Source organism: Limulus polyphemus, unplaced genomic scaffold (genome assembly GCF_000517525.1).
Source record: "Limulus polyphemus unplaced genomic scaffold, Limulus_polyphemus-2.1.2 Scaffold384, whole genome shotgun sequence".
In the NCBI taxonomy this organism is placed as follows: domain Eukaryota; kingdom Metazoa; phylum Arthropoda; class Merostomata; order Xiphosura; family Limulidae; genus Limulus; species Limulus polyphemus.
The window spans coordinates 402,914-418,044 of NW_013665994.1; the positions used below are offsets into that span (position 1 = coordinate 402,914).

At 35.0% G+C, this 15,131-nt stretch overlaps 1 protein-coding gene across 5 annotated transcripts in view; it reads right to left on the reverse strand.

The window, feature by feature from the left end:
• LOC106457872 (neurogenic locus protein delta-like) overlaps positions 1–15,131 on the reverse strand; it is a 56,182-nt gene that overhangs the window by 18,344 nt on the left and 22,707 nt on the right. For all 5 annotated transcript variants that reach the window (XM_013917322.2, XM_022383929.1, XM_022383928.1 and 2 more), the window contains exons 4-7: positions 12,461–12,621; positions 11,735–12,034; positions 5,826–5,877; positions 1,707–1,961 (exon numbers count right to left, since the gene is read on the reverse strand). In XM_013917322.2, the coding sequence (XP_013772776.1) occupies positions 1,707–1,961; positions 5,826–5,877; positions 11,735–12,034; positions 12,461–12,523 (670 nt within the window). In that variant the 5' untranslated portion in view covers positions 12,524–12,621. The remainder of the gene's footprint in view (positions 1–1,706; positions 1,962–5,825; positions 5,878–11,734; positions 12,035–12,460; positions 12,622–15,131) is intronic.

Below are 15,131 nucleotides of genomic sequence, written 5' to 3' on the forward strand. Positions count from 1 at the left end.
TTTGTAATTAAGCACAAAGCTAAACAATGGGCTATCTGTGCTCTACCCACCACGGGTATTGAAATCCGGATTCTAGCGTTGTAATTCCGCAGACATATCGCTGTGCCACTGGGGGGGGGGGGCTACTCTGAAGTACGTAACAGGTAACATCACATTTGTTATACATTACTACAGCGTTCCACAAAGTGTGGGCGTCCCCCTCCCCCAGGGGAGTTGTAAACGGTCCCTTCAGGTGATGCGAGCGATTAGGGTAGAGTCGATAGAACAATAATAGAAAATGAAGTGTTTTATGATATCTTTAATTAATTAAAATAATAAGTAATTACTACAACACATATAACATTTCAAAGTGTATCTGAGTGTATATCTCGTCACGGGGAGCGTGCAAAAACAAACAAATATATTTAAGTGGGTCATGGATGGTAAGAAACTCTGCACTACTCAAAATAATAATAAATATTTGTTACTTGAAAACTAAATATATTCTCTTACTACCTCAACCATAAATAAAACTATATTATGTTATGTTACAATTTAGCAGTCGTTAATTTCGCTTTTTAATAATATTAAACACAAGTGAAACCCTAAAATCATCAGGCGTAAAGAATATTCATTCATTTAAAACTAAAGCGAACCATTCATTACGTTAGTTAGATGTCTCAATAATGAATGGTTGGATATTCTTATATTACTGAGAAATGTCATTGATTATTTTCATACAACTTAGTTGTTGGTGCAAAAGCCTGGTTGGTGCTTTAGGGTAATAAATGAACACAATACTGTGTGTAAAAAGTTAGTTTAAACCACAGTAAAGGGAACAAACTATTAGAAGTATTGGTGTTAAAGAAACTAGTTTCTTCAATATCAAGACTTCTGACAATTTGTTCCATTTTACTGTGGTTTTTAAACTAGCGCTTGATAGTTTATATTTTGACAATGTTTTCATATTGCTTTGTAAAAAAATAAAAAAGTTGAAACATGACAACTGTATGTTGTTGTCTTCTAGTTGTGTCCGTTGAAAACAAGATTTCCGATATAACTTTAGAACTTATCTTCGAATCCTAGAGTTTTATTATTATTTTCTTCTACGTTATGTCATGTGTCACTGGTTGACCATTATTTAAATCTACGTTATGTGATGTGTCACTGGTTGACCATTATTTAAATCTACGTTATGTCAAGTGTCGCTGGTTGATCATTATTTAAATCTACGGTATGTCAGGTGTCGCTGGTTGACCATTATTTAAATCTACGTTATGTGATGTGTCACTGGTTGACCATTATTTAAATCTACGTTATGTCAAGTGTCGCTGGTTGATCATTATTTAAATCTACGGTATGTCAGGTGTCGCTGGTTTACCATTATTTAAATCTACGTTATGTTAAGTGTCGCTGGTTGATCATTATTCAAAAGCGCAATCCATTCAATACGTATATGCATCTAGATGAACAATGATATTCTTATATGCTTTACAATAATTATGTTTTATTACAACATTTCTCTGCATATTTCACTGAATACATGCATAAGTAAATTTGGATGAATCATTTTCCAAATGAAAATCTCATACGGTTCACAATAATCATATTTTAAATAATAATAAAAAAATCTGTCCTGTGTTTTTCGAATTAGTGCAGGAACAGCTGCACGTGTATCAAGTTGAGTCATATACGTCCACCACAGAGAGAATCTATGCAGTTATTACCGTTCACACAATATTTTCCGGTCCAACCAGGCAGGCACACCTTGTCGCCGTTGGAACTACAGCTGTAGTGACCGAATTTATCGTCGCGTGGCCGGCACACTTTAGCGCAGGCTTCACCATAGTAATTGTCATCACAGTGTACCCGGTAGGAATAGCTCATAGTGGTATGGTTAGTACGATGAGTGTCCAACGTCCACTCTGATTTGACGTCCAGCCACCGCTGAGTGGCTAGTCGACTGACCAAAGTCTTTCCTCCTGTCACATGAAGTATATCCTCATATTAAAACCAACAATACAATATACACATCCTCAAGTTAAATCCAACAATACAGTATACATATCCTCATGTTAAAACCAACAGTCACCATTCATGCCCTCGTGCTAAATCCAACAATACACTATAAACATCCTCATGTTAAGACCGACAGTGCGCCATACATATCTTCATGTTAAATCCAACAACACACTATACACATCCTCATATTAAAACCAACAGTTCGCCATACAGATCCTCATGTTAAATTCAACAACACTCAAACATGTTTGATTGTAAAATCGTCAAATAAGCAAGTAATTTATTATTGCTAAAACCCACTTGGTTATCGTGAGGCTTATTTAATTTCATAATCTGCAAGAGGCAAGTTATACGTGTTTAATATATCAAGGATATTGCAACACAGGGGATTACACTGCTTTAGAAGTTACATGTACAAAGTCATTACAGTAATGATAAAAACAATATGTACACTCAAAATGGTTCCGAGTGAACAGGCGATGTTAAAAAAAAAGAGTTCACCTCTGCCACCGTAGACAGCTATCAGATGGAATCAATGAAACGATAAAATTTCAAGGTTACTTTAACCCTCAAATTAAACTAGTTTTTTATGCCGTTCACTACCGGTAGGGTTCACGTGTTGCATCACTTTGAATAATTCCATGTTTTTTGTCTGGTGCAAAATTCAGTGTACGGTATCCAAAACGTTATGTGAAATACTTTACTTTCTAACTAAGACATATTATGGAAACCCCAATAATAATCAGTGGGATTAATTACAATAATTCATTCACATTTTTGTATGACTCGTATGTTATTACGGTCTTTGAAACTAATAGTTATGGACTTATAAAGCAATTCGGTGCATAAATAGTTTTTAAAAAAGCCGGTAGGATATGAACTCATCAGGAATTCTGTGATTAGTATCTGTAGGTTAATATAAACAGCTGTAATAAGGTTGTGTGTATGCAACAACAATTGTGACCCAAGAGCTACATGAATAATACGCTCATGCACTCAAATTATGCTCAGGACATTACTACTATTGTCAGAGTGCCCAATGTGTTTATTTCTGCACTTTGCTTGCAAAAACCTTCTAATAGCCAGATTTTAACATTCAACTTGTAAAAGTCCAGTACCCTTCTCCCTATATTAGACAACTAGCTTTACCAGGCCCTCCAAAAACTGACGGGTTGGGGTTTGTAAATATATATATATAATAAACGGGGGGCCTCACCCCTTCTTCAGAGAGTTTTTCTTATCGAGCTTCCCCTTTTATTGTAAAAGAAAAAAATTCAAGTACACTCTAAAAAAAAAACAAGAATAGTGCAACTTAAATTAAGAATGACTCAAGTAGTGTTACATAATGCCAGCGTTACACACATGCAGATTGACAAATGGCTTATATATATATATTAGACCAGTTATCAGGAGTAGTTATAAACAACTCTAGACGGTAGGAGTCTAAGGCCTCACTAACATAATCTTATCACCCAAACCTTGACCCATAACGTCCCAGCAGAAACTGTTGAAGTAGACCCGATTTATCTATTTCATGAAGTTGTCTTATTCAGATGGCTGTGGTAAGTGAAACATTTCACAAATCCACAAAGCTGATGTGACCTATGTAGTTAAGATAGTTTTGCCCCTGTAAACTGATGTGACCTATACAGTTAAGATAGTTGTTGCCCCTGTAAGTTGATGTGACCTATACAGTTAAGATAGTTGTTGCCCCTGTAAGTTGATGTGACCTATACAGTTAAAATAGTTGTTGCCTCTGTAAGCTGATGTGACCTATACAGTTAAGATAGTTTTTCTGCGTTTTTAAGTTCAAACCTAGTATATATGTATAGTTTTGTTGCTAAGCTACACAGACAAACAGAGCATTACTAAAAGGCAACTGGCTTTTATATATATTAAATGAACATCGCATAAGCTCTAAGGATTCAATGCATTTGATTGTTTGTTTTATTGATTTTGACAAAAAAAAAAGAAAAACACTCGAGGGCTGTTTGCGCTAGTCGTCCCTAACTTTGAAGTGATAAACTAGAAGGAAGGCAGCTAGTCAACCCCACCCCCAATTATTGGGCTATTCTTTTATCAAAGAATAGTGTGACTGACGGTCACATTATAACGCTCGCACAGCTGAAACACAAGCATGTTTGGTGAAGGAGTTCGAATGCGCGAACCGAATTGTGAGTCGAATGTTCTAATCACAGTGCATTTGAAACCATACATAAAATGAACGACTGAATACTTTGTATGACTATGAATTGTACACATTCAATCTGGATGATACTCATTACTGAACAGTTAATACACTGCAATTATTCAAGTATATAAGATATATTCAAAGCTATCGCATAGTACCATCTGACTGGTACTAAGACGCAAGCAAAATTTCTAACTGCAAATTAAACTTTATAAAACTTATTTTATTTTTGAAATATATTATCAAAATAATTGAAACAAGATAAAATGTAATATAACTTGACAATACCTAGTTTAAAATAACAATATCAATATTAATTAAAAAAGGCCATAAACGATAACCACAGTAAAAAAAAAGCATAAAAACGAGATAAAACAACTCCTAATGTACATAATATATAAGTCCGCCTAAAGCTGTTAACAGGTCATCCACCAATTCCCACAACGTGTTCTTAAGACTTATTGGGTACTCTTTTTCTCTACGTCGACAATAGGTCTACTCAGTAAATATTGACGGCCGAATCACATGTTTCTCACGGTTCTCAGGTCCTTAACCTTGGTAGACAGCGGAAGAATGGGGGGAAGAAGAGAGCTCTAGACTGACTATTGATCCTCCCTGCATCCCAGATGGCAGACTGACCGCTTCCATATGAGTGAGTGAATGTTTGATTCACGTATCTTCGTCTACCTTTGACAGTGGGTATAGAGGCCGTCACAAAAAATTCATTATACGTGGCTGCAGAGACTAAATAAGGTTAAGTTAGTTTAAAATTTTAAAATACGACAGCAGGGGAGGGTACTTTTAAATTTAATTGCATGCGTGTATTATCTTAACTTCAGGTTATTACTATCAGTTTACCAACTTTCACATCGCAGCAGAGCGACGACTGAATACAAACCATTATAGAGAATTAACGATAATCAACTTTAATGAAATACACGAAGTGTCCGCTTAAGCCCATATTTTATAACACCTTATTATACCTCGCCTAGAATTAAGTAGGAGATGACGCGGTGATATTTAAGGAGTTTCAGTGTATTGTTTAATGAGAACAATTCCACAAAACCTAGCTTACAATGAGTAAAACTCCTGAAAACAATGCTTGATGCTTAAGATATTACAATAGTTCAAAAACAAAAAGACGGTTGTGAACTGAGGGAAAATATTAATTGTAAATTCTAAGGGAAAGCATCGTAATGTGGCGTAATTCTTTTTCTTGCTTTGTAACATCGATTTGCTGTTGTAATTTAAGCCTGCTACTAAAAAATAATAATAAAATAAAACAACTGAACTTAAAGCTTAATGTTTTACTTCAGATTATTAGACCTGTATGTGTCAAAACATGAACGTTTGAGTATTTCACATAAAACCAAATCTCTGAGACATGGCTCACTCCTCCCCACCCGTTGCATTTCGTTTACTTGTCTTCGGGTAATGTGCAATTTACGGCTGATCCTAAAGTGAAAATAGTAAGGCTAACGTTTGGCTAATGTTAGGTATTCATTGTTCAGAAGTTTGATACTTGTAAATACCGACAGTGGATGTTTCGTGACCAACATTTATAACACGGTATTATTTTAATTAACTTCTAATCAACTCCAACATTACGATAAGTGGATAATTATTAACATACCTTCTCTATCACTGTTTTCGTGCCAGGCTTCAACAATCAATGAAAATGTTCCCTGGAGAAAAAATAAAATTTACTTATTGATATCAGTCCACGTGTGCTAATTTATACAATAAAGACACATTTTTCATTATAATCACATAACTGTTATTAACTGAACTCGATATTCTACAGCAAATTTCATATATGATCATAAAAGAAAATTACTATTTCTTTCTTAGGAGCCATTTGTTGAACAAAAACAAGAGCGATATTTCTTAATTTGTCTGCGGTTGGGTGTAGTCTGGTGGTTAGTGTGCTGGGCTGCGGAATTGAAAGACCAAAGTATGAGTTTGTATTATGCCACTGAATACACATCGTACTGTAAGAATGTGGATTCATTATAAAAGCGATAAACAATCTTGCTATTTGGTTAGGAGCAGATGTGTATGGTCAGACGTTAATGACTGTTTTTTTCTCCTTCTGGTCAGCAGTTCTGCATTAGGAATGTTTGTGTTTGAACCTTTGGATCTCTGACTGGTGGTTTAGCCCATGTGTCGCATAATGTAGTGCTCAGGTTGAAAATATCAAACACTTATTTGACCATCTGTTTCGTATCTAATATTTTATTCTACGGATCCAACCCATTTGGAAAATACGAACGATCAGCGTTCTCAACACGTGGTAGCCATTATGATAGTTGTCGCGCGATATTTTCCGGACGAAAGCAGTCACGTTTACTCCTTATAATCAAGATGTTTGAATTAGTACATCATACAACCGTTTCTAACGGACGTTACACGTTAGTTATAATTATAAGAAGTTGCAAAAAAGAAAAAGAAAGAACTTAACCTCTTCAAGAAGACTACAAACTTTGTTAAATGTAAAAGGTATTGGGAGAAACCATGAAATGACTAAACCTCTTCAAAAAGACTACAAACTTTGTTAAATGTAAAAGGTATTGGGAGAAACCATGAAATGACTTAACCTCTTCAAGAAGACTACAAACTTTGTTAAATGTAAAAGGTATTGGGAGAAACCATGAAATGACTAATTCCCCGATTGTTAAATGTAAAAGGGTATTGAGAGAAACCATGACATGACTAATTCCCCGATTGTTAAATGTAAAAGGTATTGGGAGAAACCATGAAATGACTAATTCCCCGATTGTTAAATGTAAAAGGTATTGGGAGAAACCATGAAATGACTAATTCCCCGATTGTTAAATGTAAAAGGGTATTGAGAGAAACCATGAAATTCCCCGAAAATAAAAACTTTATCCAGATTATTAGGAAATGAGTAGAAGTACGTAGACGAACGAAAGATGACAACTCATCTCCTGGACTCTTAGTGCAAACATAAGACTTATTTTCATAAGTATAGTCCATATCACCTTGGACTGAGATGGATCAACCTTCAGAGGCTGAATTAACGACATCTGGAGGATATCTGATCGTAACAAAATGGAGACATATCAGTACCATCCACGTAGTGCAAGTGTCTATAGACACGAGAATGAAGACCAGCTAATAAGGAATATAAGTTTCAACAACTCCCAAAGCTGGAGCAACATCAAATCAACTCCATTTATTGGCAAAACTAGCTTCGAAAAAATTAACAGCATAAGATGAATAAGTTGTAGAAATAAGGTAAGGATTTCTTTGTTTTTTATAGCAAAGCCACACATTGAGCTATCTGCGCTCTATCTACCGCATGGAAATGAACCCCGGACTTTATCGTTGTAAGTCCGAAAACTTATCACTGATCCACCGGGAAACATAATATAAGAAATAGGGGTCCTTTTGTTTTAGAAATATTTTAATATAACTTAGTTTATTTAGATAGAGAACTAAAGCATTGTTATATCTCGACATTTCTAACATTCATCTAAAATAATTACAAATCATATATTTCATCTAGTTCACGTTACCACAGTCGTTGTTCTTGAAACTGATGATATAAATAGACCACTACTACGTTTATCATATTCTAGCCGACCTGTTGAGCCATGGTATTGTGCGAAAGGTCTCATTGGCACTGGATACGCACGATGTAGTGTGATTAACATATTATAACACATTCTTATTTGCTTTCACTCATAAGTTCTTATGATTCGTTGTCTCGTAAGCAAGAGTAAATTCTCTCTAAATAATGTCATCTCTGGTATAGTTTTGTTTGATAAATCTGCACATAAGAAACGCGTCTTTTAGAAAATGTAAGAATTTTTAGGTTCTATTTATTGTTAAGCACAAAGCTACACAACGGATTATTTGTGCTATGCCCATTACAGGTGTGGAAACCCTATTTTTAGCGTTATAAGCCTTTTGATTTACCGCTGAGTCCCTGGGGAGAAAATTTAAAAAGCTCCGTTAACAGAAACAAACAAAACCACATTGTATAAGTAGTGTTATTTTTCAAGACATAAGGCAATCACACAGTCAGACTTATCGAACCACACATGACTCAAACAAATTCCAGTAATTTGTGTTTAAATGACACAATGTCGTCTTTACGATAATTCAAATTAATTTGATTAGATATATTTCAACACGAGTAAAACGTATCTTTTTGAGTTTATGTCAAAATCTCGCGTAAAGGTATACCAAGTGGTACCTGCACATAGCAGTCCCTAATTTTAGTTTGTTTTGAATTTCGCGCAAAACTACACAAGGGCTATCTAATTTAGCCGTCCCTAATTTAGCAGCGAAAGACTATAGGTAAAGCAGACAGTCAACATTACTCACCACCAGTTCTTGAGCTACTGTTTTTACCAATGAATAGTGGGATTGATCGTCACATTATAACACCCTCACCGCTGAAAGGGCGAGCATGTTTGGTAAGGGTAAGTTGAACCCGTAACTCTCAGGTTGAGAGTCGAGCGCCTTAACCACCTGTCCATGCCAGGTCGCCCTAATTTTGAACCGATTGACCGCAGCTTGTCAACAACACACATTGTTAACACTTGGGCTACTCTTGTTTGACAAAATAGTGGGATTTAACTGTCATTCGTATAGCTCATTCACGGCCCCAAAGTGTAGAGAGAATTTTTGCAACAACGGGCTGCTAACCATGAATCATTGGATTCAAAGTTCGGGCACGATAACCACAAAACCACGCCCGGCCCATTAAACACGCCAAGGTGTGAATAAATATTTTTGAAATCATAAAATAACTTTTTCTGCTCTGAAGGGTTGCAATTTAGTAATTCTAAAATCTTTGTCTTTTTAACCTCCTTTTTGAACCCACTCCCAAACTACTTATTCCATAAGTTTAAACTTTCTTCTATGCAACACATTTTTATCCAACCTTTAATGGTTATGGTTTCCAGTTTACGTCCTATACAACTAATACATTACTAATACTCAAATTATAGCGTTATAAATATAAAAAATCTTGTACTTCATGCTCTCTCTATAAATAAAAAAAAATCAAACTAAGGTAATTGTTTACAGGTATGTAATGTACATGATACTTAACATTATTCTACTAGCATATCCTTTGTTACTTAAAAATATTATATTAATGTACTTAACATTATTACATGAACATATTCTATGTTACTTAATATGATTACACTAACATAAGTTGTTTTACTTAACATTATTACATGAACGTATTTTGCTTTACTTAACATTATTATATTAACATAACTTGTGTTACTTAATTTTATTACCCTAATACTTCTTGTTTTACTTAACATTATTATATTAGCATAACTTGTGTTATTTAACATTATTACACTAACATTTGTTGTTTTACTTAACATTTGATATTAAAATACGCTGTGTTACCTAACATTATTTTATTAACATACTTTGTTTTACTTAACATTATTGCATCAACACACGCTGTGTTACTTAACATTATTACAATAACATATAGCGTAATACTTAACACATGCTGTTGTTTGTTATTAGATAGCCCAATTATTTGTGTTTCAGAGTGGGCTTAAAACATTTTTGCATTGCTTCTATGCTCTCGATACCTTTAATATTATATAAAAGGAAATAAGATATATATCTGTCTCTTAAGCAAATACAATATGATGTTTTTTATAAAACTAACGTGACCCAAAACTACACTCTTTTCATCATACAAACAGGCTTCATTTTTAAAAATTTAAAGATAAATTTACCATACAATAACAGTACTGCTCTTTCAAGCTTATAAAGATTGATAAACTGTGAAAAACATCATATATTGGCTTCCGGGTATCAAGTTTATAACTTCCGGTGGCCAGGTGGTTAGGGCGCTCGACTCGCAATCTGCGGATGGCTGGTTCGAATCCCTGTCACACCAAACATACTCGCCCTTTCAGCCGTGAGGGCGTTATAATGTAACGGTCAATCCCACTATTCGTTGATAAAAGAGTAGCCCAAGAGTTGGCGGTGGGTGGTGATGACTAGCTGCCTTTCCTCTAGTCTTACACTGCTAAATTAGGGACGGTTGGCGCAGTTAGCCCTAGTGTAGTTTTACGCGAAATCCAAAACAAACAAACAAACAAACTTCCGGTGGTTTAGCGGTAACCTTGAGAAGTTATAACGCTTCAGTTGAGAGTTCGATGACTGTGGTGAGCGCAATACAAGATATTCCATTTTGCAGCTTTGCGCTTAACAACAAAGAAAACAGGCTTTTATCTAAGAACAACTATAATTCTTCGCAAGTTTTGGTAATACAAGATACGTGAAAGCTTGCCAAATACCGTTTTGAATTCTCCGAATGATTAACAGCAACTTTTAAATATAAAAACAAAAATATCGTTCAAATCCAGCGATAAAGACAATTAGAAAGTAAACCACAATCAACGTTAAGATTTAATTTTGAGACCTGTTTCATTCAAAGACACAGAGATCTAAACGTTATACGTTTGTAACGTGATATGATGTTTGAAAGTATTAAGAAATAATGGATTGTTAATTACAAACTTGTGAAAACTTGTCTCTCCTACTTAAGTTACTAAAACGTAGCCAATAGGAATAGTTTTTTTGTATATATTTGTTGACTACATTCATGATCATCATTTTAGTCATAAAAAAAGAAACACTTGACAGAATCATTTGCCAGTATGCTGTAATATATAAACATATGTATACAAATATTGTATAAGTTTTTTATATTCTGCAATAAATACATCTATATTTTTATAACAATTGTTAAGTATGTTTACGAGAGGTGTTCATAAAGAAATGTTTCTATTTTTCGTATAGGTTAGATATGTAAATTGAAAGCGACAAATGATTGTGATAACAGGTCAATATCCGTCCACTGCTATCGGTCTCGTACATGTTTCAAAAATAGGAGGTGTGTAACAGAATTGCAACTTTTACGTAACTTAGGTCTTGATATAAGTGCTGCAATCATGTTTTCACGAAGAGGGGTGAAAAGGTTGGGCATATTCACTAGAATACGACACTAACGAAACTTGCTCGCGCTCTATGAAACACATCCTGGAATCAAAATAAAGAGAAGATTTTATTACGCAGTGATTAGAAGTGTGAAATATAGCTGGACAGATCCAACATCCTATATACGAGTTCTATCTGCTTGACCTTGAGCAACTGTAAGCAACTGAATTCACACCTGCATTTTATAAAACTACTATGGTTAAGCTTTCGTGGAATGATGGATCAGTTGTATCGTATTTAACAATAACTATATTGACAACTGACGAGACATTGTTCACGTGACTGTCACATTTGGTGCACGTTTGTTTGCTCTTTTGTAATATGATATTGTTGGCTTAACATTAAAGTCACAAAATTCTGAAAAACGTTTTAGAATTTATATTCTATCTTATTGCCTTTAAATAGTTTCTCACGCAAACGACAATGCACATTTATAATTCAAACTGTCACTGATGTAACTATTTTACCAAATTATCATTGATTTTTTAAAATAACCCTTAAGTTTAACTTAATGTATATTCTACTTACCGGCCAGGAAAAATCAAAAGAGAACCGAACAGGATTGTTAAATCCGGGAACTTTTTTATCCAAAAGATGCACAGAGTTATTGCCTAACACAGGCGTTATAACCTCGCCGAAAGTACAAGGCGGATTTGGATCAATGGTTGTTTGGTAATGTTTCAAACACACGCGAAATGACGTCCGGCAAACACTACTACACAAACCCTGCGAAGTACGATATCCGCTACAACAATTTCCTTCGAAATCACGGCCGTATTCGTTCGAAAATGACACTAGACGAAACTCGAACACCCCGGAACCTAAAACCTATAGTAATAAAGGGAAATTAAAAAGGGGTTTTAAATTGTATTAACCATTCTGTCTAATATATAATCAAATAAATTAACTGAAAGACAGAGACATTTAGTAGTTATGGTCATTTAGCATTGTTTGTTGTGACTAATTGGTCCATTTTGACCACTTGATATTTTACCTAATAAAATAACTAAAATTATATTTCACAAAAATAGCAAATTGCTGCTTTATACTATATATATATTCACGCATAAACTGTTTTGTTACAAACAAAGTTGATTACATATCAATGAAGTTTCTATCTCGGTTATGATTCAGTAACGATGACCTAATAATTAACATATTAAACATTAATTTATTTTGTTATTTCATTGAAATATATATAATTTATCGTTTACTCTATTCTTATTTATCTCTACTCAGTCTAAAGCGTCATACCTGTAACACCGTAGATAAAAGAACCAGGGTAACGAGCCGGGACAATCTAGCTCGCATCCCCATCGCGTCACTCTCCAGTCTACTTGAGTTCTGTTGCAGTCGCTAGCCCGCCGGTTTTCTGTATCGTCTAGGCTCCGCCCATTAACGTGACTGACAGAAGTCTGGAATAACATAGAAAACAACGTGAGTCGCGTGCGGTGAAGTTTCACTATGAAAAGCTAGCGACGGATCCAGGTGCGATATCCACTAAAAAGTCATCATTAAGCATCAAGCATTATTGACAACTTTTCCAAAGATTTTCCGCTGAAAATACTTTGGTAAAATTTAAATCTAATCAATAACTGAGGAATTCACATGTTTCTTTGGTGGTTCCATGTAACAAATTCTCATATATATCTTATGCTCATTAGTATGAGTTTTGTATACTCAATTGTAGTAGTTGTATAAGGGTCAACGCTTGATGGGTGTATTTATTTTTCTTTTTAGCGAGCCTGGTGCAGAGTTAAACCTCAGCAAATAATAGCCATTCAAAGAGTGAAAATCCTTCACTTCACCTGTAACAAATGATTGTATGTTACTTTTTTAAAATAAGTCATGCTGCAGTGTTTACACCTCACACACATTACATCGCTAGAATTCGTCCATCATTACAGCAGTTCGTAGACATAAAGTCACTCTCATAGTTGGCTTACTTTTTGGACTTAGAACTAGCCCAGGCTGGCCGAAGCTCGTGAGGTATTGCTGGGATTAGGGCCATGATTTTTTTTTTTTACAAAAAAGGCTATCCAAATTTTTATTCTGTGCATTCTAACCATTATAAGCTTTAGTTGTCTTGAGTTTTATTTATGTCATTAACTACTAATAGTCACTTTGTTATATAGGGTTAAACGTCTGGATATATCTTATCCTACCAAAAGACCAGCCTGTAACCGGTACCGGATCAACGCATAGGCCACCTAAGCCCGGACCTAGGGCCACGGCTATACAAGGGACCCTCCGGCGACAAAAGTAAATAAATTATAGTCTGTAAAACTAGCAGAATAGAGGCAAGAGTGAATTATTATTATTCCCAAATATTACCTGGGTCTAGGCTCCCACTAAACCTTAATCCGTTCCACATATATGTAATTTCAACACACGATCAGCCTGTACTAGAAAGTGTCTAAATATACCTCATCCCATTACATAATCAGCCTGTAATAAAAAGTGACAAGATATACCTCATCCACCTCATGAACAAGCCTGTAATAGAAAGTGTCTAGATATACCTCATTCCACCTCATGATCAGCCTGTAATAGAATGTGTCTAGATATACCTCATCCCACCACATGATCAGCCTGTAATAAAAAGTGTCTAGATATACCTCATTCCACTTCGTGATCAGCCTGTAGTAGAAAGTGTCTAGATATACCTCATTCCACCATATGACCAGCCTGTAATAAAAAGCGTCTAGATATACCTCATCCACCTCATGACCAGCCTGTAATAGAAAGTGTCTAGATATACCTCATTCCACCTCATGATCAGCCTGTAATAGAAAGTGTCTAGATATACCTCATTCCACCTCATGACCAGCCTGTAATAGAAAGTGTCTAGATATACCTCATTCCACTTCGTGATCAGCCTGTAGTAGAAAGTGTCTTGATATACCTCATTCCACCATATGACCAGCCTGTAATAAAAAGTGTCCAGATATACCTCATCCACCTCATGACCAGCCTGTAATAGAAAGTGTCTAGTATACCTAATCCCACGTCTAGATCACCCTTTAATAGAAAAGGGTTAGATATATCACATCCCACCACAAGACCAGGGACATCAACTGTGAGGGACACGAAGGGCCGTTGCTCCTCTCAGCCCTGAAGAAAGATTACAATAACCTGACCATAAAGTACTAGTTTTACGTTTTCACTATGTTTGCTATAAAACTACAGTATAATCAATGTCAGATGATATGTTATTGTATTTCATAAATTATGCTGCCTGTGGTATAACGTTTGTAGATATATCTGATCCCTCCATTAGCCTGTGCTCACTTGAGCACTTATAACTTTTCGTATTACAGACAACCTTGCGATCTCAGCTATTGATAACATATGTCCAGATATATTTTATACCTGGTTAAAGATCTGTCTGCGTGTATTACAAGCAACAAACATCTTTATAATAATAATATAAGTTTTTGTCTGTCCTGGAAATGTGCGCTCACCTAACAATCTAAATGCGAAAAGGATGCAAACAAAGGCGGATGTAAATTTACTTTAATAGACATTTTGTACAAAAACATATTTAAAACTTATCAGAGTTTTTAGAAAGGTCTGACGTCACATAGTAGAATAACATTATACGTTTATTTATCAATAGTATTAACTACAGTAAAGTTTATCCCTATCTAAACTAAAGCAAAAGAAACTACCCAAGTTACATTGTTAACATACCCCTTTATCGAATATAGGCCATACTTAATAAAAGCTTAACTAATGTGAAGCCTAAGACAAGTGGACGTATAGATTTCGGCGTCTACGATTAGATTTCTTTTGTATTATTCTAGAAATCCTCTATATAAAGAAGTACTATGGCAAAATATACTAATTTGGCCCCAAATGTTTTACGGGTCTCTGCTAGTCTTTATGCATTATCAACTCCTTATGTGTATTGTCTAAGATCTAT